The sequence below is a fragment of the Ammodytes marinus genome (assembly GCF_949987685.1).
Source record: "Ammodytes marinus genome assembly, chromosome: 15".
In the NCBI taxonomy this organism is placed as follows: Eukaryota; Metazoa; Chordata; class Actinopteri; order Uranoscopiformes; family Ammodytidae; genus Ammodytes; species Ammodytes marinus.
This window is the reverse complement of record NC_137219.1, coordinates 17,337,436-17,359,680: the sequence shown is the minus strand read 5'-3', so window position 1 is coordinate 17,359,680 and position 22,245 is coordinate 17,337,436. Positions and strand designations below refer to the sequence as shown.

General features: G+C 40.3%; 1 protein-coding gene across 3 annotated transcripts in view; it reads left to right on the top strand.

Annotated features, from left to right (window-relative positions):
* The window catches only part of zdhhc14 (zDHHC palmitoyltransferase 14), a 46,109-nt gene that overhangs the window by 922 nt on the left and 22,942 nt on the right, over nucleotides 1-22,245 (top strand). For all 3 annotated transcript variants that reach the window (XM_080042679.1, XM_080042678.1, XM_080042680.1), the window contains exons 2-3: nucleotides 260-554; nucleotides 16,951-17,111. In XM_080042679.1, the coding sequence (XP_079898805.1) occupies nucleotides 313-554; nucleotides 16,951-17,111 (403 nt within the window). In that variant the 5' untranslated portion in view covers nucleotides 260-312. The remainder of the gene's footprint in view (nucleotides 1-259; nucleotides 555-16,950; nucleotides 17,112-22,245) is intronic.

Below are 22,245 nucleotides of genomic sequence, written 5' to 3'. Positions count from 1 at the left end.
ACAAAGGCGCTTTTTACGTAAAACTGCTATGTGTAGTCTGCTACTGAAGTTATTTGCAAAGTTAGCTAACGTTAGATTAGCCAAACTTTCCCTTCTGACATGATTTGTCTTTTAAAAGCTACTAGATATGATTAATAACAGGAAGTGTGTCTTGCACTTTTCAAACTTTTTTCCCCACCTACACCTCACCCCAGACGTGTGCCTGAAAAGTTGTGGTACTGGCTTGTCTCGCAACTGAACTGGTTTATTCTTTCCACAGAGGCACATCTGCCCCGGGATTTATTCAGGTGTGGGGATTACAATCAGTAATTGATGCATCTCGGGGTGTCTGAGTCCATGAGAGAGTGCGAGTACAGCCAAATAAGCACTCGCAGCTCCACGCCAATGGAGACCCCTTACAAGAAAAGGACCCCAAAGAAGAGGAAGTGGGAGTCCTTCCAAGGTCGGAATAAATTCTACTGCAATGGGAGGATTATGATGGCCAAACAGGCAGGGGTCTTCTACCTCACCCTTGTCCTCATTCTAGTGACATGTGGACTTTTCTTCACCTTTGAGTGAGTATTGAAAGTGTGTTATCTCTGGGTTTTCTCACATCTGCTATTTACTTGTGCACCCTGACATTGTGGATTGGACATTTTCATAGCATGGGCTATCATAGAAAAAAAGTTTAGATATGGGTCAGTTATGTCACCGATGGCATCACTGGGTGTATTTCCTATGATCTCCTCTGGGCTTGGGGAGATGTCTGTGCGAACTGTATTGGGATAAGGCAGATGCCTCTGTTTTAGGAAATGTTGAAGAGCAAGTATTATAATGTATGAAGTATCTATAGTCAAGAAGATGGGTTTTGCCATAGCCATTTGCTGATGGGAATTGCGCTGTGGTTGTGTTGTAATGGTGTGGATTCCCTATTTGTTTGTGGATTACACAGGCACTTACACAATGTTACATATTACTAAAGGGTCAGCCTCAGACTGGTGTTTTTGCATGCTTGTCCCGCTGTCGTGGGCTTCTTTCAGCTATAGGAAACATCAAACACCAACATAAGTTTAGTGCCCTTGAGACAGCCTGGATGTTAAACTCCTACCAGTTGCAGGGATGTTCTTCTGTCGCTGACCTGCATAAATGGGGATATCATGTAATAATTTGACCTTACTATGAGGTCAAAATCATTAAGCAGAGGGTAACCTTACACGTTGTCATCCGTCTCAAATCAGTTTCCAAAGAGCCAGGTTACCATAGGTCAGTTTGTGATTTAAAAAAAAAAATCATATGTCCCAGCTATTTTGACTTTGGGACATGCCACCCGTGATTTATTGGACAGTCTACAGTGTCAGTCTGTCTACTACAGTATATGTGCCACTTACAGCCTTCTTAATCACAGCCCCACTATTCTCAAAGGAGCCCTCTGTCTTGTCTCTCACTGGTTAAACAACCTGTAATCAACAGACAGTACATACTTCTCCACACTGTGTCCCCCAGCCCTCCTTCATTTTCAATCACCTCGTCCCAGATGCCCTAAATTGGCCCACTGTGAGTGAAGTGCATGAGGCAGCATGTAGACGCATACATTCACCTGGGCGCTGGAGTGTGCCACAAGGGATAGTTCATGCTCTTTCTCCTCATTATTACAGTAATCACTGTCGTCTATCATCTCAGAAACCCCTCCTATAAAATGCAGCTACATTTTGAGTTATCTATATAAATAAGTTCCCTTTATTTAACCTATTTTAAACCACTGGTAGTTTGCTTTTTGACAGTGACATCCTTCGCAGACGCAATGTTACACATCAGCAGTGACCTCTGGACCACTTCATCTCTCAATACACTGTCACCTCAGCAGAGATACAGACATAACCCATGACCCTTGAGGGCAGAATGCTAGAGAAAGGGCATTGTGGGCTAATACCTCCAACCGTCTTTACTAATGGAACAGTTGATAAAATGACTGTATTGGAAGGTAAACCATGCTGCAGTGTCCGTTTGAACCTGGATGTTCCCCAGCACCCACATGAAGGATGCCAGGTGCTTCCTGATGATGCCTCTCCCTGCTCTGATAGCTTCATTTCCTACACTGTGACTCTGGCCAGTCAACAGAGCTTGGCCCGGTGTCGTGTCCTCTGTTTGTTGTGACTACAGGACATTTTTCAGGAACACCAATTTCAAACCACAAAGCCACTTTTCAGCTTAGCTCCGTCCTCTGTGTTCAACTGTCCGTGCCCCCAGGCCTAACTGTGTCCTCCTGGCTCTCCTCTCCTCTCCTCCCCCCCAACCCTAGTTCCCTCAGCCCAAAGGAGACATTTATCGGACAGGGCGATAGTCAGCAGACCTTCACAATGCCTTCTGTTGTCATTAACTGTAATGCATTTCGATTAGATGTGTTTTTCTAAACCCTCCACTCACTCGCCAGTTGTCAGCAGAGTGGATAACCGCTCCTCATTCAGTTTCTGACGGCTTCTTCTTCTTCTGTCTTTAATAGCCTATGTATCCTATTATGGCCTTCTAAATAAGCCTGTGGTATGGAGACACCTGGTCCATATCTATTTAAAGATGATGTCTGAGTGTTGGCGTCCAGAAAGAGTAAACAGACGGCGAGTGTTTACAGCTGGAGACATGCACAGAACATTTACCCAAGATCTCTGGCCATCCCTCCATATTTCTCCTTCTTTTTTTGTTGCTTGTTTTCTCTGTCTGTCTGAGGGGGGCTCAGCCATGCACAATAAACCCTGTTAGTGACCGGCAGTCTTTGGTCTGTTTATTATTCTGTTGCCGGCTCCCCGCGGACGTCCATGTGTGCTGTAGTTGCACATGTTGCCTTCTCTCCCTAGTGCCTCCTCAGAGTTCACTCGGGCAGATGTTTGAAGTGGTGCTCTGTTATGCTGTTTGGTTTGATGTGAAAATTGATCTCAAAAACCACAGGTTTATGGCCTTTGGATTTAGTAGAATTTGAGGTAGACAAGACCATTAAATGTAACGCACTACTCATCCTGACTGGCTGTGACACTAAGCACTAGTAAGCAGTTAAGTGGCTACATGTGTGCTGAAGGTGTTGATTATTAGAGGAACTTCTGCAGTGTTGAAATGAAATGTCTGCATTAATATAGTGCTTAAAAGCAAAGCCCTCTACAATTACAAAGTCATTCTAACACACACACACACACACACACACACACACACACACACACACTCAATCAATCACACTCTGATGGCAGCAGGCTAGCCGCTGGCCTGACCATCGGGAGCAATTTGGAGTTCAATGTCTCGCCCGAGGACACTTTGATATGTGGACAGGAGGATCTGGGATCAAGCCACCAACCCAGTGATTAGTGGACGACCATTAACATCTGAGCCACAGCCGTCCCTTAATAAGGCGTTTGGTTGATTAATCCAGAAACAGAAAATCAGTGACCTATTTTGTATCTTTTTTTAAAGAAGTCAAACAACCTCTCAAATGTGAGTCTATGCTGACTTTATCCCTGAATGAACCCAGTCCGCTCATTCATTTGTTTGGATTTACAGCACAATACAACAACTGTACAGTGTTCTTCTTCCTGCAAAGCCCATTAATTCATGGCTCTGTGATTCAAGCATAACCTGGATCATATTTCATTTATTCACTGGTTACCTGAAGTGCACCCTGCCTTGTTTTAACCTGGTTTTGGTCTGCTAACCTACTACTGGACTTTGTTGTTTTTCATTTACTGGGCCCAATGCCTGCAGCTCTTTATCTTTCTTCTTTAAAAGCTGGACTGCAAAATATTTTTTACAGTGAAGACTTTGCGTAGAACATTATTCAGTCATTAGAATGATGGCAAATGTTCGTATTGTTCGATTACAAAACTGCTAAAGCTGTTGTCAGGGCAGCACATCACCTTGATAAGGGCGTATTTAGGCTACAGCCAGTTGTTTCAGTGTGACAGTGGCTTAGGCATTTATTTAAGTGCCATGGAGGTTTAGTTTCATCCAATGTATGTCCTTCAGTAAACCTGGCAACCATTTAATTTATGTTGCTTGTTGGGAGCAGTACACTGCCTGTGAGTGTTATTCAGAATTCTTGTGACACTCTGCAAAGATTAAACAAGAATGATCACATTTACCAAACAAAATAAAACATTCTGCTCTAAAACAATTGTAATGTTTACTCTTCATATTAAGTCCTTTTAAACAATCACACATTTTCCTTATTGCTACCAGCTTTTAAATATTGCTGCAGTTTGTTACAAAACTCGGTTAATGGAAGGTTTCTTAACTCCATTATTGTCTGTCAGAGAGATTGATTTGAAATCAAATCAGTCAGGAGGATAGCCCCTAGTATTCCTGCTACAGATGTTTTGAACTTAAACAAGTCAGACAGGTTCAAGGTTTCAATACAACAACACAAACGTTCACTGCCAACTACTGGCCTGGCATGCATACTTAAAATGCATTATTTATTTTTAAATCGTAAAGGTAAAACGTTCAAGTTTTTAGGGAGCCCATCATTGTCTTGTAAACTTAACCTAAATATGTGCCTGTATAGCTGCCCCTTTTTATAAACCTCCTAAGGTTTGCATTTCAGATCAGATCAAAGTTCAGCTGTTTATGATGGAGTGATCAATCTTTGTTGAGAGACAATGGAGACACTTGTATTTCAACAGCAGCGACAGTCCTGATAGCTCATATGCTTTGGTGGGCTGTTGACAAGAAACCTGGTCAAATTTTGTAATGGCACAACACCACTTAAAGCCGATAGAATCTTGTTTATCCCCAGGTTAAATAAATTGACCTATTAAATAGACAAATGGACCGAGGTCAAGTTCCTTCGAAGTGTTCTGTGGTCATCCCTGCTTGTGCATAGAAAGAAAACCCTTTTGAAAGAAAGTCCTATTTTTGAATACCCCAGGCATTGTATTTCTGCTTCACTCAGAGAATACAATACCTCTCTCAGGACCACTCTGCAAACATGCCTGCTTTTGTCTGCACTGAAATCAGTAACTTTCTTTTTTTTTGTACGTAAGCTTTGCACCGTACTCCAGAAGAATGGTAAATTAGTTTGCTGCATGCTGGGGCAAAATAGTAAGTCAGCTTTTGGAATGTCATAATGCAAACCATTGCACAAGAGTCTTTGTCCACATCGTTTAAACAGTCACACCCATGGTAGACGTGGTTTCCCAAGACAAGCAAAAGCATTCCTCTCAGGGCACTTTGTCAAATAGGAATTAAGAGTAGTGTGACAATTCCTGATTTAGTGATGCTGTACATTAATTGAATGGAGGATTGAAGTTTCACACAATTGATATTAAAGTAAAAAAAAATATTTAATTCTCAATTGGATAAACAAAAACAATGGAAAAGTCACATTTGACGAATAATATGAATAGACAGATTATTTTAAAAGTGCATATGTTTTGGATGTGGCTTTAAATCCTTGTTGATCATTCTGTTGGAGACTTTATCGCTGCTGTCCGTTTTATTATGCAATCAAAATGAAGATCTGTCACATAGCTTTATTTAAACCAGGAATCACATCCAGTTGTCTGCTTGTTGTAGTGTGATTCCTCTCCCTGACTAGCTCCAAGCCTTCAATCCACACATCACCCTCTGTTTGTAACACAGCTTTCCTGTGCCCGCTTATCTCCTCCCTTTGTCATGGGTAATTTAGTGCATGGCACCCTTTTTGGAAGTTTATCAATTTCTAACGGATTTAGAGGGGCTCTTGAATGTATAATACATACATGGCCGATGTAGTCCTCTGAGGCTGGGCTGTGCACCTTCTGGCATCTGCCTGGTAGGTAGTAGGAAATCATGTATCCACAAGTCACGCAGTATAGGAAGAAATGTCACCATTTGCAAAAGCGTGTCATGTTCGGTTGTTTCATTGCAAATTGACCTGGCATAAAGCTAAGAGGAGGTGCAAGCCTGTAATCAAAATGTAATAAAAGGCAAAGCTGACAAAGCCTTGTATCCAGGGAGCCAAGATGAGTAATGAGACTTTAGAATGAGAGGGCCACAAAGCCAAGTTCTCAAAATGCAGTTTTAACAGAACATTAAGCACATTTCGAATGCAATCTAATCGTGTTTTGGTACAGCATCACAGTTGAGTGATATATCTGGGTAAACTATATCTCTGAGAATCGGGAGGGCCAGATGCTGAGTGTTGGGGGATGGACGATCCTATGTTTGACTGTTTTGCACATCAGAAGATATTGATAGCCATCAAAGCCGCATGGTTTAAGAAGAAAGTAAACCAGGGTGCAGTTTATCTCAGGTGACAGTGGAATGACAGCTAGTGAGCAGTGCCGACTCGAGTGAGGCAAGGCTCGCTTCGCATGGTTACATCAAGCAGAGATGAGCTTCACTCCCAGCTGAGTTTAGAAAAAACTGGTCGGCATCATAAAAGGATTTAGTGGGAAATGTGATAACGGTAATCTGGTTTGGATTATTGTTGAGATTAGTGCACCCTTTGGGAGGCAAATGAGAGAAAGAGAAACCTCAGAAGACCCTATTGATGTGGACAGATTAACCTTTGGTATTCTGTGGAAATAATCAACATGTCCCAGTACGACATTTGCTGAACTGCAATACCAGAATGTGACAGTAAGGATGATATTTGATAGCAAAGTTCTCATGAAATATATCTTATTTGTAAAAAATTGTCTTCTTGACAATAATTACAATGCTTCCTATTCAGATATAGGCTCAATGTTTGGATTGGGTTTGGCTGAGAGGTGTCCAACCTCTAAATGATCATCTCTAAACTATCTTTGTGATCATTGACCTTTTGGTTTACTAAAGGTTTTAACTGTTTGTTTGTTTTTTTTGTGCATAGACTAACTTGAGTGAAGCTTAAATGGTGCTATTTTCAAAATGTATCATTAAGTGATCAAATCTTAGCCACATCAAACTTAAAATTACACAAAGGAAATAATGACCTACTTGTTTTAATAGAAAATTTGACACTATGACGACATGGAACATAAACTCTTGTTCATGTGAGCGAGACAGCTTTAAGACAAACAAGAGTCCTAACACCTTCCCTTATATCAGCAACATAGCTGCTGCAATGATTAATAGAGTGCCCAGTGTGTGAAGTTATCATGTACTGAGACTCTATAATCCTTATAGCATTATTCATCCACAGCTGACTCTCACATTTCAGGCAGAAACTGCTGAGGCGTAGTAATGGCTGACACAGATTTCAGCACTCTACGTCATTACTTAGAAACTGAGGATAGCCTCGGAGACCCCACATTTGACTTCCTCCCTCACCAAAAGGAACTCGAGGATCCCAGCAGACTCAAAAGTGGAGGAGGCACATTAAAAGGAAAAACCAACGTTTCTAAAAAGGGAACATGAGTGTACATGTGTTCCTCTAAGGCTGAATTGATAAAGGCAAGATGACCTGTACCAACAGGCAGGTGCTGCAAATGCCATTTAGATAGGGCTTAGATGCAGTTTCCCTTTTATCTGAACGGGGAAAATATTTTTTTGAACGTAATATGACTTCAGCACACCAAAATCTGTGGACTCAGCATTACTCCTTTTTAAATAAAAGCCAAACATTAGCTTTTCCTTATGCCAATGAACTGTGTCATGCTACTGCTTATTGCTTTCTGAAAGTGTGTGACTATCCTATGATTAAAGTCATTAATCATTGTGCGTTATGTTACTCTTTGCTCCACAGTGACAATGCACTAGGGGTGTAGACGTGTGGCCGTTTGGTAAATCATAACCGTTTAAGCCGTGTAACCGAAGACATTTTTGTAGACGTTCACGCCGTGAACAATGCACTAATATCTCCTGCAGATGCATTAGATAGGTATGAGCAATCATAGTTTTATTCCACTGCCATCAACAGTCAATAATTCACAGACTTTAAAAATCATGCTGTTACAGTTTTATAAATAGCCAATACATTTTGTGGTGACTTTTTATCAGTACAAGATGTCACATTGTAATCAGACACCGGCCTATCTCTGTTTTAAAGCAGCTATAGTAGGCAAGTGTCAGCTTTGATTGCTTCGATTGACCGACAAGGCTTCATGTGTTAGCCTCCAGGGATTTCAGTGATTTGGAGAATCAATGAAAGATTGATATTCTCTATTCAGAATGGTACGTTAACATTATTTTTACACGATCCCATCACGGTAAAAAATTGTATATCTAGCTGCCTAAAATAGCTCTATGTTGCAATCTGTATATTGGAAGCCTCGGGTACGGTTTGTTTGTCTGAATAATAGCCAACATTTCAGTTCTGCTTCTTTATTCGTATAAGCCCTTGTCCGCAATCCATTGTTTATATTAGACTCAGAGAGAGTTGTTGTTCCTGGCTTCTTTCCTTTCAGTGCTAAATAAGCTGGAACGAAAATAAATACTTTTTCTAAGATATGCAGGGTTGACTAGTTTGTCCTATTAGCTTGCTTTGGCTTAATTCATTTGTATTATTTAGAGTATTTTTAATCCAAACTAAGAACTGGAAAACCATACCAAGAGACAACATTTAAAAAAAACATAACATATAAAGGCATCCCCAACCAGAGTAGTCAAGTCAGATTTGTTCTGTGGTCAGCAGCAGTTCACCCTGTGACCGTGTCAGTCTTGGTGATTTTTTTCTGGAACAAAAATTCAATCTTTATTATTTATCCTCATAAAACAAATGGTTTGTTGAGACATTTACAAGGATTGTAATAAATGTCATCGTGCTGTCTACGTCTTTTTGAATGCCTTTTGTTTGTTTGTTTTTTCCTTCCTCGAAGGCTTCGAACTCACTCACATGGCTGTTTCCACGGTAACCACATTCCCTTTCGAAATGTACCATGTCTGTCTGACATTGGCTACTTGCTGTCTCCATGGCAACAAAGACCCTAAAGTCCCCAGTTAAATATACAGTATATGATTTGGTATCAAGCTAAAAAGGGGAATGAAGATGTTGCTTTGAAAATGTCCAGTTCCTTATTGTTATCTGCCTTCGCTATCATTAAAAGAGGGTCGCGAAAATTGTCAGTGACGGATATAAATGGATTTCAGGTGACATTGTCGTCAATGGAATCTTAAACCCTGAATACAGGCAAGATGTTACCTACCCGCAGCTTGTCGCTCTATCTCTATTGATCTATTTCCATTGGGAGAGGCAGCTATCCTCACTCTCTAAATGTCTGTGTTGAATCTCTGTCCGTTTCTACCGACATGTCACTTCCCATCACACATGACTGCCTTTTCATTATGCTCCTGATGTCCGACACATTGAAACACCGCTTTTGAGGACAAGAGGCAGCAGTTTTCTCCTGTTCTCTCAGCCATCTCTCTATCACCACTTGCCACATGGACATGTTTGAGATGTCTTATTGTTTTCATGGAAGATGATGGCACAAATCTGCAATATTGTATTTGCCTACAGACTTGAGAGAAAATGCAGTGCGTTTCAAACGATTTAGTGAATATGTAGCTCCAAATGACAATTTGTGAATATTCCACATTTCAGTGATGGAGCTTGTCTTTCTCATTGATTACCTCATAACCGATCAAATCTTGGCTTCTGGTTAATTGTTACAGATGTAGCGCCCTCGCAAAAAAGTCTGCCATGCTTTTTTTTTTTTTTTTTTACATCTGTAGTGATTTCCCATTAGGATCTTTATTGGTGAATTCTCTATTTGATGTGACCAATCAGACAAAATAGAGGACAGACAGGGGTAGATGAAAAGATGTGGGATAACATCAGACTCTGACATTTTCTGCTTTCCTGGGGCAGATGCAGACTTTACCCTTCCACTGCTCGTGAATACTATAGCGTCAATCTACTAGACGTGTGTTCAGCGGTTGTTAGAAGGGCATGTCTTTTTCTTAACAGACAGCATTTTTTTTTTGGTGTGACTATATAGTGAGAGCCAAGTTTTGTTGTGTTATTTTACCATCACTTGATGAATTTATCAAATGAATCTGGCTGTTCAGCTGTCTGCTCTTTATAATTGAATTAATAAATGAAACAAAAGGAAAAGTAATTCTTTATTGCGATTGAAAACATGCATATGCTATAGACGTTGATTGTTTCAGACCTGTTTTGTTTGTTTTTAACAGAGGAAAGGCCAAAAAATTCAGTTATCTTTTTTATTTTTTAAGGAAAGGTAGAATCCTTCTGGTGTTCATGTGAATATCGGTGTTTTAATAATAGCCCACAGTTTAATGTGTGGTGGTGATGATGTTAAATTGTTCATGCACTAAGCCCTCTAGATAGGAAAAAAGAACTGAACTCTCTCTCTCTCCCTGCATGACTGGTATAATCACCTCTTTTCTCAATGAATTGTCCTCACTTGGCTCTGAATGGCCAAAATTCCCAGAAATCTGCTGGCATTCTTTTGTTGTTTGTTTCCTCTCTGGCAGTTGAAAACATACATGACATGTTGTTCTTTCTTTGGCAGGAGGGCCAGAAGAGGGCATTTGCTAGGTCACTTTGATTTTTTACCAGCTCTTCTCAACAAATATATCGCAGTGGTACATGCTACACTTGACTAGGGCTGGCCCGAATTATTCGAATATCCGAGTATTCGTTTGTTAAATTATTATTAATTATTTGTTAATATTCTGAGCTCAATTCAGTATTCGGGATATTTTTTTTTATTTTTTTAATTTTTTTAAAAAACATTTATTTAAATTTATTTTGCAAAGGTAGCTCAAACTGCAGTATATTTTGTCAGCAAATAATATTTGGATACACAAGTTATAAAACAATTGTAAAATACAAATTAGACGTTCATTTAAAATATATTATCGAATTATTTGAACTTTGACCTAGTTGGCCGCTGCCCTTTGCGCAACCGGTGATATCAGCTGTAGTAGGCTACGTGATGTTACAAGAGTGAGGCAAACTAAAAGCGGCACCAAGCTCAGGAGGGAGAGAGAGATGGAGGAAGAATAGATTGTGTTCCTAATAACTCTATAGGCTACCACAACATTAGCGCGATTTCGGAAGGAAATGTAATGCTTATGCTTGGCGTAATGCTAACGTTAGCTTAGCTCAGCTGTTTGTTTACATTCAGCCATCATCAACCGTGACTTGCTTGCATCATGGTAATAGGCGGTCAATAATGGATATAATATGGACACAAAAGACTATCAATATTGGATCTTTGTATGGATTTATAAATCGCCGAAAAGATGCACGTTCCTGGATGAATTGATAAGCTCCTGTACGGTTACAATGGTGCAGAGGACAGCTGATTTGGAACGGAAAAACAGCTGTTGCCTCCACGGGGAAAAAGTAAGGAACTCCGACTTTACTACCGTTCGAAAGTTATTAAAGCATCAACAAACTCACACACTCGGTTTCAGTGAGTACATTGGCATTATTAATGTTGGTTTGATGGTGTGTTTTTCTGGAACGAATATCCGAATATTCGCTCGGAAAAACCAACGAATACTCGAAGCCTGAAAAACACATGAATTGATAAATGTGTGATGTGATGCAAGTTTGTATTGTCTAGAGATAAATAGAGTTTCATGATGTTTTTGAAGTACACAACACTTGGCTGTATAATCATGTCTGCTGAGTGGTTTGCACTTGAATTTGAATTCGGAGACAAACAGCAGCCCAGCAGATACATGCAACTGGTACAGACAATGTTTACAGTCAAATTATTTTAGATAAGCAGGACCAACAGAGCTGTTTTTCATTCAAACAATGACTGCCAGATTAGAAGGATTATAAACAGAAAGATGATCTTCAGCACTGCCTCGGATGGGTTGGGAATATGCCCTGTATGAGATTACAATCTAAGGTTCAGTGCTGGATGATTTGTCTCCACCTGGCCACGTTCGGAAGACTTGAGTCTGGGGGACCAACTACAAAGTGCCGTGGGCTGTAAAATGGATGCCCTGTTAGCTAGCGCCAGACATAAGTTGTGTGCATTATATCTTGTACATTCACACAGCCAGTGTTTTAGTACATTGACCTTGGGAGCTCCAGGCTAGTTTTTAACTGGACAATGTTTGTGCCTGCAGCAGCCTCCCTACTGATGTCCCAGACAACCCAGTGTTTTTTTCTTTGCTTAGTTCAGTCTCACTCCAGATGTGAAGGACTGGCCAGTGTCCATTCAGTTAACAGACAAGGCACATCCAAATATGGCATTAGCCCAAACACTTGTGTTTTAAAGCATTATAAACTTGCACGCTTTTGATAGTTTTCTTTGCTTAGGCTACATTTGTTGGCTGACCTGTTCCGCCTGCTGAAAGGCATTCATCTCCAGCAGTTCAGGTGAAGCAGGCAGCGTGTGCAGATGATGCTGGAGAGCCCACATTTGCACAGATCAGCAACTCTTGGTAAATGCTCCACATCCATATTCACCTCCCCCCAACATGGCAAGCCTAAATATAGTTTGGCTTGCTTTATCAGAGTAACTGTTGTTGGCATAGATCAGCGGATGCAACTGGCCTCCCAAGGTGCCACCATCTGAAGGCTGCTGAGATGGTGTAATATGCTGCTGAATGATGGACATTATATAATCCCTATCATTCATGTTAGAAAAAAAACTCTTGCTGACGTGATAATGTTAAGAAGGGCTTCATGTTCACGGGTTTGACATTTCTGTCAATTATGTAGAATTTTTTTTGTTCCACCTGCTGCAAAAATGCAGTGGAAACACAATTTGGTTCAACAGCGTAGCCATCTGTCTGTCACTTTAAGAAATCAGTTTGATTATGATCTCTGCTCAGTCATTGTCTCTGCATTGGTTTTGAAATTACAGTCGGTAACAGATTGCAGTCTCATGCACTTAGTGCATGGCAGTAATGCCTCTCCTCAGAACTAGCTGCTCCTCTGCACCATTATAGTTGATTCATGTATGGTCGATGGTGCTTTTCTCCTAAGTGTCAATAATGCAGTGCATAGAATAACCAATCACCTGTACATGCACTGAAAGCTTTCAATTGATTGGGGGTTGGTCCAATATAAAATATTGCTTTTTTAAATTAGATTTGCTCTAAAATCTATTTTAACCCTTAGGTGCTCTTGGGGACGTTTTTGTCCTTTCACACTTTTTTACGCTCTTTGGCTGTGCTTATGTTGATTGAATACATTTTGGCCAGGGATTTTTATTTTAATTTTAATATTTTGTGAATTTCTACTCAGCAACTTTGTACCATCTATAATAAAGGCTGTACACTTTTTATGCCCTCTCAGCTCCCTAAGGACGTTTTTGTCCCCTATTGTCTCCCATTCAAAATGGCCTTTTTTACCAATTTGATCCTGCTGTCATTACAGCATAAAATATATATTTTTTTTTTTCAATTATTTTATGCTTTCATCCTAGACACAAAGCATCAACATTTATAATTTTCAACGCCATCACCATTTTGAGCCATTTCCCTATATTTGGTATAGGGTTGAATTACAAGCAATTTTCCAGGTTGTCGGTCCTGCCCCCCACAGTGCAATAGAAGAAAAAAAAATCAATCTAAATGGTGTGAGTATGTTGGTTGTGATGCTAGTGTGTGGTGCATATGTGTGTATTGAGAAAATATAGTGTGTGTGTTTGTGTACACACAGCCAAACTTTACAAACTCAAACTTGTATTGAAAAAATGCCCCAATTTGAAAGCATTAAATCCTGTAAAAAGGATTAGTTTTTTCAAACCATAGCCATGATGACAAACATGTGAATTTGATGATATTAGGCAATAATCCAAAACTTAAGACACCAAAATTGCTTTTTTTTAGCCCTATTTAGCTCAATCATTTATTTCCTCCTGTTTTTTCTGAGGATCAAATATGCTCCCTAAAACCATTTTTGTACTTTTTCGTAATTCTTTAGAGTTGCAGGCCTAAACATAAGAAATATGACAAATTAATGGAAAGTGTGGATCTATATGGATACCTTAGGGTTGTGTGTGTGTGTTGTGAAATTACTGTGTGTGTGTATGTGTGTGTGTGTGTCTTTGTGCCCATGCATATGTGTGCAGCTATAAGGTGCAATTTGTGGGTTTTCAGGTGGCTGCAGGTTCACAGTACTTTGTTGACATCATCAAAGAAACTGGAATTAAAAGGGTCAAAAGCAACTGACAATGAATGAATATTTGATATACACTACCGTTCAAAAGTTTGGGGTCACCCAAACAATTTTGTGTTTTCCATGAAAAGTCACACTTATTCACTACCATATGTTGTGAAATGAATAGAAAATAGAGTCAAGACATTGACAAGGTTAGAAATAATGATTTGTATTTGAAATAAGATTTTTTTTACATCAAACTTTGCTTTCGTCAAAGAATCCTCCATTTGCAGCAATTACAGCATTGCAGACCTTTGGCATTCTAGCTGTTAATTTGTTGAGGTAATCTGGAGAAATTGCACCCCACGCTTCCAGAAGCAGCTCCCACAAGTTGGATTGGTTGGATGGGCACTTCTTGCGTACCATACGGTCAAGCTGCTCCCACAACAGCTCAATGGGGTTCAGATCTGGTGACTGCGCTGGCCACTCCATTACCGATAGAATACCAGCTGCCTGCTTCTGCTCTAAATAGTTCTTGCACAATTTGGAGGTGTGTTTAGGGTCATTGTCCTGTTGTAGGATGAAATTGGCTCCAATCACGCGCTGTCCACTGGGTATGGCATGGCGTTGCAAAATGGAGTGATAGCCTTCCTTATTCAGAATCCCTTTTACCCTGTACAAATCTCCCACCTTACCAGCACCAAAGCAACCCCAGACCATCACATTACCTCCGCCATGCTTAACAGATGGCGTCAGGCATTCTTCCAGCATCTTTTCATTTGTTCTGCGTCTCACAAACGTTCTTCTTTGTGATCCAAACACCTCAAACTTGGATTCATCCGTCCACAACACTTTTTTCCAGTCTTCCTCTGTCCAATGTCTGTGTTCTTTTGCCCATCTTAATCTTTTTCTTTTATTGGCCAGTCTCAGATATGGCTTTTTCTTTGCCACTCTGCCCTGAAGCCCAGAATCCCGCAGCCGCCTCTTCACTGTAGATGTTGACACTGGTGTTTTGCGGGTACTATTTAATGAAGATGCCAGTTGGGGACCTGTGAGGCGTCTGTTTCTCAAACTAGAGACTCTAATGTACTTATCTTCTTGTTTAGTTGTGCAACGCGGCCTCCCACTTCTTTTTCTACTCTGGTTAGAGCCTGTTTGTGCTGTCCTCTGAAGGGAGTAGTACACACCGTTGTAGGAAATCTTCAATTTCTTAGCAATTTCTCGCATGGAATAGCCTTCATTTCTAAGAACAAGAATAGACTGTCGAGTTTCAGATGAAAGTTCTCTTTTTCTGGCCATTTTGAGCGTTTAATTGACCCCACAAATGTGATGCTCCAGAAACTCAATCTGCTCAAAGGAAGGTCAGTTTTGTAGCTTCTGTAAGGAGCTAAACTGTTTTCAGATGTGTGAACATGATTGCACAAGGGTTTTCTAATCATCAATTAGCCTTCTGAGCCAATGAGCAAACACATTGTACCATTAGAACACTGGAGTGATAGTTGCAGGAAATGGGCCTCTATACACCTATGTAGATATTGCACCAAAAACCAGACATTTGCAGCTAGAATAGTCATTTACCACATTATTAATGTAGAGTGTATTTCTTTAAAGTTAAGACTAGTTTAAAGTTATCTTCATTGAAAAGTACAGTGCTTTTCCTTAAAAAATAAGGACATTTCAATGTGACCCTAAACTTTTGAACGGTAGTGTATATGTAAAGAGGTCAAGTGGGATAAAAAGTTTTAAAAAAAAAGTAGAAAAAAATATTACTGTAGCCTATAATGTTTTTAGGGCAGTTTATAGGGAGGGGACGTTTTTGTCCTCTAGGGTCATGAGAGGGAGTATTTATTTGCATCTGTGACTGCACAAATACTAAAAATGTATCAAAAGCAGTTTTATTGCAAATCATTAACATATCCTAGAGTCTAATTATCCCACTCAAAAAATCCACTTTTCATCTATTATATGAGAATTCTTTTAATTATTGTGTTTTTTTTAAATAAAAATGGCTCACGTCATCACATAAGCTTGCATGTAAAGGGTTAAAAGCAATGACAAATTAATGAATATTTGATATGTATGTAAAGAGGTCAAGTGGGATAAAAGGTTTGTAAAAAAATAAGTAGAAAAAAATATTACTGTAGCTATAATGTTTTTATGGCAGTGTATAGGGAGAGGACGTTTTTGTCCTCTAGGGTAACAAAGGTGCAGTAAAAGGTAACACAAGGGTTAATAAAACTTTCTCGTCAAAATTAATTGATATTAGAAATGAATCAACGCTTAAGGTGTGATTAACACAACCTGCATTGGTACTTTATTTAAACAGATAATTAGATGAACAAGAGCCTTTGTGCAGTCACTGGTATTATTGTGAACCCTGACTCAACATGTGGGATTATTTAGCATTCCGTCAAAACATATGTTATTCCGTTATAACAGCATCCGTCAAAACATATGGTCAGCACATGTTCATTCACTTTTCTTTCTCTGGATTGGCACCTCTTTGCTGACTGTGAATCCAATCCAATAGACCAGAGGCTATTAGTCCCTGCGGGACTAAATGTGATTACTGTAATAACCATCTGCACAGTCGGACGTTTAATGGGATTATTCTAAATTGTCTCATTAGAAGAGATTACAACCACTGAGTGGATTGACCCTTATGTGTGCGCTTGTGTCTTTTGTTAAAGGGTTAGATCCACTTACTGGCCATTAAACAACTATTGTCACAGGTGTTACCACTTCCTAAGCTTGTCTTGTCTCTACAGGCAGTCGAGTTCTGTTAAGTGCTTTAACACCAGCTCTGTGTTGTGTACACATGTTTACACTGTAAGGTTGTATTCAAGCACACATACACCTGACCCCTCAGCTGATATTAGAGAAAGGTTTTTATTATTTACAGAAAAACCTGTGTTCCTTCTTTGCTAGTAGCTTATTTCTCCTCTCTCTCTCTCTTTCTCTCTCCCCCCCTCCATGTTTTCCTGTTCCACCAGTTGTCCATTCCTGGCGCTGCAGTTGACCCCAGTGATCCCAGTCATAGGAGGTGTGCTGTTTCTCTTTGTTTTGGGGACCCTCCTGAGAACCAGCTTCAGCGACCCAGGGGTGCTGCCCAGGGCCACCGCAGACGAAGCAGCTGACCTGGAGAGGCAAATAGGTAAGACTGTAACAAAACAATTTTCTATGGTAAATGGCCTGAAAACACATTATTGAGGTTTCATTTCTTTGCCTCTGCATTTGTATGCACCACCCGTTGATCCTTATACCAACTAGTTATTGTAGTTAACAACCCTCTAGGCTCTTCCTCCCTCTCTAAGCCAATGTTTACCTCTGCCTTAGATAGTGTAATAGTCCCTGAGTCCGCATGCTACTGATCCAGGGAAGCCTTTTATAACCTCCTATACAAAGCCAGATTATCTGGCGTTTTGTGCAGTCAGCCAGTGAAATGGGGATCAAGCTTCCACTGACTTTAAAGGCACCTCAACTTCTCCAAGAGCCCCCATCTGATGCATTACCTGAGTCCTACATTTCATCTGGATAACTACTGAATGTAATTTGATATGAAAGGTAAAGCTGTTCTGTGCATTAGAAAACCACTTGATTTGGTCTAACTGAATTACTACCTGCGTCACAGCACCGATGAAAGCTTGCCCATGAGCCAGAAACAGAGAGGTAGAGAGACATTATGAAAGCAGTGAGATTTCTTTATTTTTTTTTACCTGTTCAGAAATTGCACAATAACACTATGTAGACGCGGCACAGCATTTGCGTAAAGATTGATCGGGCTGTAGTCATCTTTCAGAATACGTAGGATGTAGTCAATGGTTCTTTGGACTGGAATTCATACCGGTGTCAGTTCAGCTACCAGACAGTAAGTTGCAGGACTGAAACACCGGTCTCTGTCCCGCTGCCCTGTGGTTAAATGGATTATCACCACTTTTACCCTCTGTCTGTAAACCCCTCTTTAAACTTATGCTCCTTTTTTTTCTATTTGTTAAGTGAAGCTTCTATTTCCCAGCAATGGTCCTTTTCTGTGCTTCAGGCCACCGAGGCCTCGTTAAACAAACTCTGGACTGGCTTAATTAATCTCATTAGGGAGACTTAAAAGCTTTTTGGAAGGAAGGTAAAAAGTACAAAGAGCCTGAAGCAGGGTGCAGAAGGAATCTGTGAAAAAAAACATTTCATATCATATTGTCAAGCCTTTTTGTTTCCAGAGAATAAACCAATTAAATCTTGAAAATATGAACAACGTTGACCCAAATACAGCACTGCCCTCCCCTCTCTACCACCATAACATCCTGGAATATATATCTTTTTTTTTTTTACCAAAAGCCAAATGTGTGTGTGCACAGGTGTGTGGAATGACACAAGGGATGAGCTCTTTCCCTAAATTACATTTATTTAAATTTTTTTCCCCGCTATGTGGTTCTTAGTTTTGTAATTGTGTCGTCCGTCCTATTTGTTATCAAACCATTTGGTCTGTGTTCACCATCATATTAACTTCCAATAAAATGATGATGTAGTTGTATTAGGTTAAGCTCATTTGAATTGTAGAATAGCTTGTTGTTGCATTGCCCTTAGGTCTCTATAGTCGTCCCCTGAAACATCCACATCCAATCCCTTGGCTGGCAGTGGAAGCCTAATAGCCCGCTTTAGTGTAAGTGCCATTATGGGTCCCATTATCTTTCATTTGAAAGAACCTGGCTTGTAATAGCATGAGCATTTTTATACGCACACAAGCGCAGTGCACACTCAAATGGGTTGTTCAGGTGGTTTGTGTCCTCCATCTAGGAATGTTAGCCCTTCACAGCCAGGGAAAGGCTTTGTTAAAATGAATTTTATTCATTTAGTTGCGTATTTGTTTTTCTCTTCTTGTTCACTTTCTTTCTGTCCGTTTTTGAATTGTTGTGTCTCTATTTACACCACAAATTGCTCTGTCTGTATTCGAACACTTTCTTTGGTTACTTTATCCAAACCTGTGCTGTTTGGTTCTAGCCGTGGCGTGGTAACTTGACATGCAAGACAACATGAGCACATCTGTTAAGTCTTAGCCTGATCATTCAACCCCATCCCAAGCTGTGACAACAACCAACAGTCTCTTTCTGTGTCACTCCGTCTCATATTTGTTTGCCCACTTGAAAAATATTGTGATTTAAAAAATGCATTTTGCTGCCTTCATTAAAACCAAAACTCTTTGAATACTCGGGCCCTAGCAGCCTCATAAATAGATGATGATGTTTTGAATCAAATTGCTACAACAATTGGACAACACTCTCATTGATCTGTTGACTTAACAATGGAGGGCCTACTGTCTGTACAATATGAGACATCAAGGTCTTCCATGCTACCTGTCCTCAAGGAGGGAAAGCTGATAGCTAGGCTCCTACTCTCATCATTGTGAGCAGATATCCCTGTTGTCTGCCCAGTGCTTTGGACTTCAGTGTGAAAAGGAGTTAAGAGAGAGCGAACTGAAGCATAATCTGCCTCCAACAAATCAAACGAGGCATGTTTGCACAGGGAGAGATATTTATAAGAAGCCTATGAGACATGTCATCTTCAGTCTCAGTGTCTCATCCCTCTACAGTGTACTCCTAATGCAGCAGAAATACACCTATTAGGTGTTGGGTGAAAGAGAGTGTGTGTGTGTGTGTGTGGGCTAGAAAAATGTTGCACTGCCTGTTGTCATCTTCAAATGGGAAAAAAAGCGTTGATTTCTCTTAAGTGTGCCGCGTTTGATGTCTGTGCGTGTCTGCCTGCCCGCCCAATATGTCAGGACTAGACGGACTGGCATCAGTTCAGCCACAACCACATGCCAAATCCAAACGGGCTCTGTGAAGCATTAATCAGAGTGAGAGATGGTTCAGAGCTGCCTGCTTCCATCCTTCCACCTAATATGGGCCAAGCTAGCTAGTGAATGTCAGGGCAGCCAGAATGTTGTTGTTTTTTTCTTCCAAAGCTGCCAGCCACACTCCAGGCCAGCAGTAAGAAAAGGATTTTGGGAAGGGTAAGAGAGTGTTGTGCTGCTGCTGGAGGAAAGATGTGCACATCCTTCGAAGATGCAATGACATTAAGGCTTTTCATGACTGCAGGAGCTGTCGATGTGGGTGGGTGGCGTTCAAGACGGGGGTCTACCGTGCTTTGAAGAACATAATTTTTTTCTTGTATCTATGTGTATGTTCGCAAAGTTGCTATATCTGACTAGAAGCTCTGAACCTGACAAAGATAGCGTGTGCTTACATTTTGTGGAATGAAATGGTTTACTTTCACATCTGCCACAAAGTAAATAGATTTAACCGCTGCAAGAAATTAAACTTTTGCGCAACAATTGTTTGTTTTTCTTCTTGATATTTCCGGAGCAAAGCAATTCAACATATTTCTTACAATATGCTTTGTCACCAAACACTTTTTCTTGTCACTGTCCTTGCCAGAAGCTTAACGCGGATGCCAAACTCAAACAGACTCCCCATCACCAGAAAGCTAGCTTAATCACATTAGATACAGCTTCCCCTCCCAGTAGCGATAAAACACTGCAAACATACTTGTTGGCTTTTAACACCTTGTAAGTCTGCTTGTAGCATTGACTTGGCTTTGGCTGGAGGCAAATGGGGGACTGCACTGCACCATCAATACACCACGGCTCTTTTGATTATGATCAGTGCCTTTTTAAAATCAAAAGATCTGAGAGGTCAGGTGGCTATTTATTTCCGTCTTGGCTATTGTATCCCTTAATAGTTGACCACTCTTTGTTTGATGCCACTAAACATCCTGAAAAAGCTGGCACCTGTTTGAATTAATCATCTTAGATGATGCAGTTCACTGGGCTTTATTGGATTTCACTACCTTTTGGCCTCCAACTCTAGAAATTAAAAAAAAGGAAAACACATTAGCTGAAATGCACCAGTGACTCTAAGATATGGTCCAGAGATACCCTATGTCTGTTTAACTCATGTTAAAGCCCCCCTTTGCCCCTGCCAGAGCAACATATTGTATGTCTGTTAGACACAGTGTTGAGATGTTTGTCTTGTTGCTGAACAAGATTGAATGAATAAATACTTTGTTTTCAATCACAGTCAGGTTGTAATTCATGCCGACCTGCTTCCTCTATCCACTCCCTCTCAAGGGTAGCCAACTGCCCTAAGTCACTTCATGTTTGACTTCATTATTAGTGGCTGAATAATAAGTAGAAAGCTTTGCAGCCAGCGGAAAAGAGGCTCTATTACCAAACCACTTGACATCTCAACTCCTATGTTTGTGGATAGCCTGTACGTGGACCTCACTCTATCCTCTCTCATTACGACTGACAGAAAGGGCCGTTATGTCCGCAAGGGAGGAAGAGCTTAACAGACTTGAACGTGACGCATAGATGGAGAGAAAAAGTCCTTGTAAGCAAACCAGAGAGGAGTATAGATGTCTATCAAACGAACAGAATGATATTAAGATGCAAGTAATTAATTTCCCACGGGCAATAAAAAAAAGGTCTGAATGCCTGTTTGTTCTATTCTTGTTCGCCAGTTGGAAGCTGTATCTTTTGATTCCCTCTCTGAAGAGATTTTTTTTCCTTTATTTAGCAGCTGCTTGCAAAACACCCAACATCCAGGACAGTGTTATGGTTATGTAACATAGTCACAGGTTTTTTTCCACAAACCCCTTTACAATCTGCCATTTGTCATTTTGGTCAAGTGCGCTTTGCTGTAAACAGTTATTTTACACTGTTTAAAGTGCTTTAGGCAAAATAGCTTCCTTCATTGTTGGCCACAGGCTTAAAGTGCCATGGACATGAAAAAGACACAGAAAAATACATTCTAGTCTGTAAATGATATACCACTGCAGGGGACAGGAATGGAGGAAGAGATAGTGAAAGACAAACTTTTTTTCAGCAATCGATCACTTAGTCTTCATCATAATAAAGTTCAATAAGATATAAAGGCAGGTAAGCTTACTTGGTCTGCTTGTGTACATGTATCAGATGAGGTTATAGTAAAGACATTTCAATGTGATCAATAATACCTTAAGTAATCATTTTCTACAAGTTTTTGCAAGTTTTTTGTTTTTTTTCTTTGCCCTCCTTTCCTTGCTTCACTGTCTGTGGATGTCATCCAGCCTTGTTATCAAGTCAGAAGTCCAAAGTGAAGCATCAGCTGTGTTGTGCTTCTCTGCACTCTGCAGCCATATTCTAACCTCAATCCGACGCCTGACCATGCCTTCACTTGTCATCCTTCACTCAAAGCAGAATGTTATACTGATCCTCCATGATCTGCGCCAAGGTCTTTGTCAGTTCAGCCCAGAGTGAC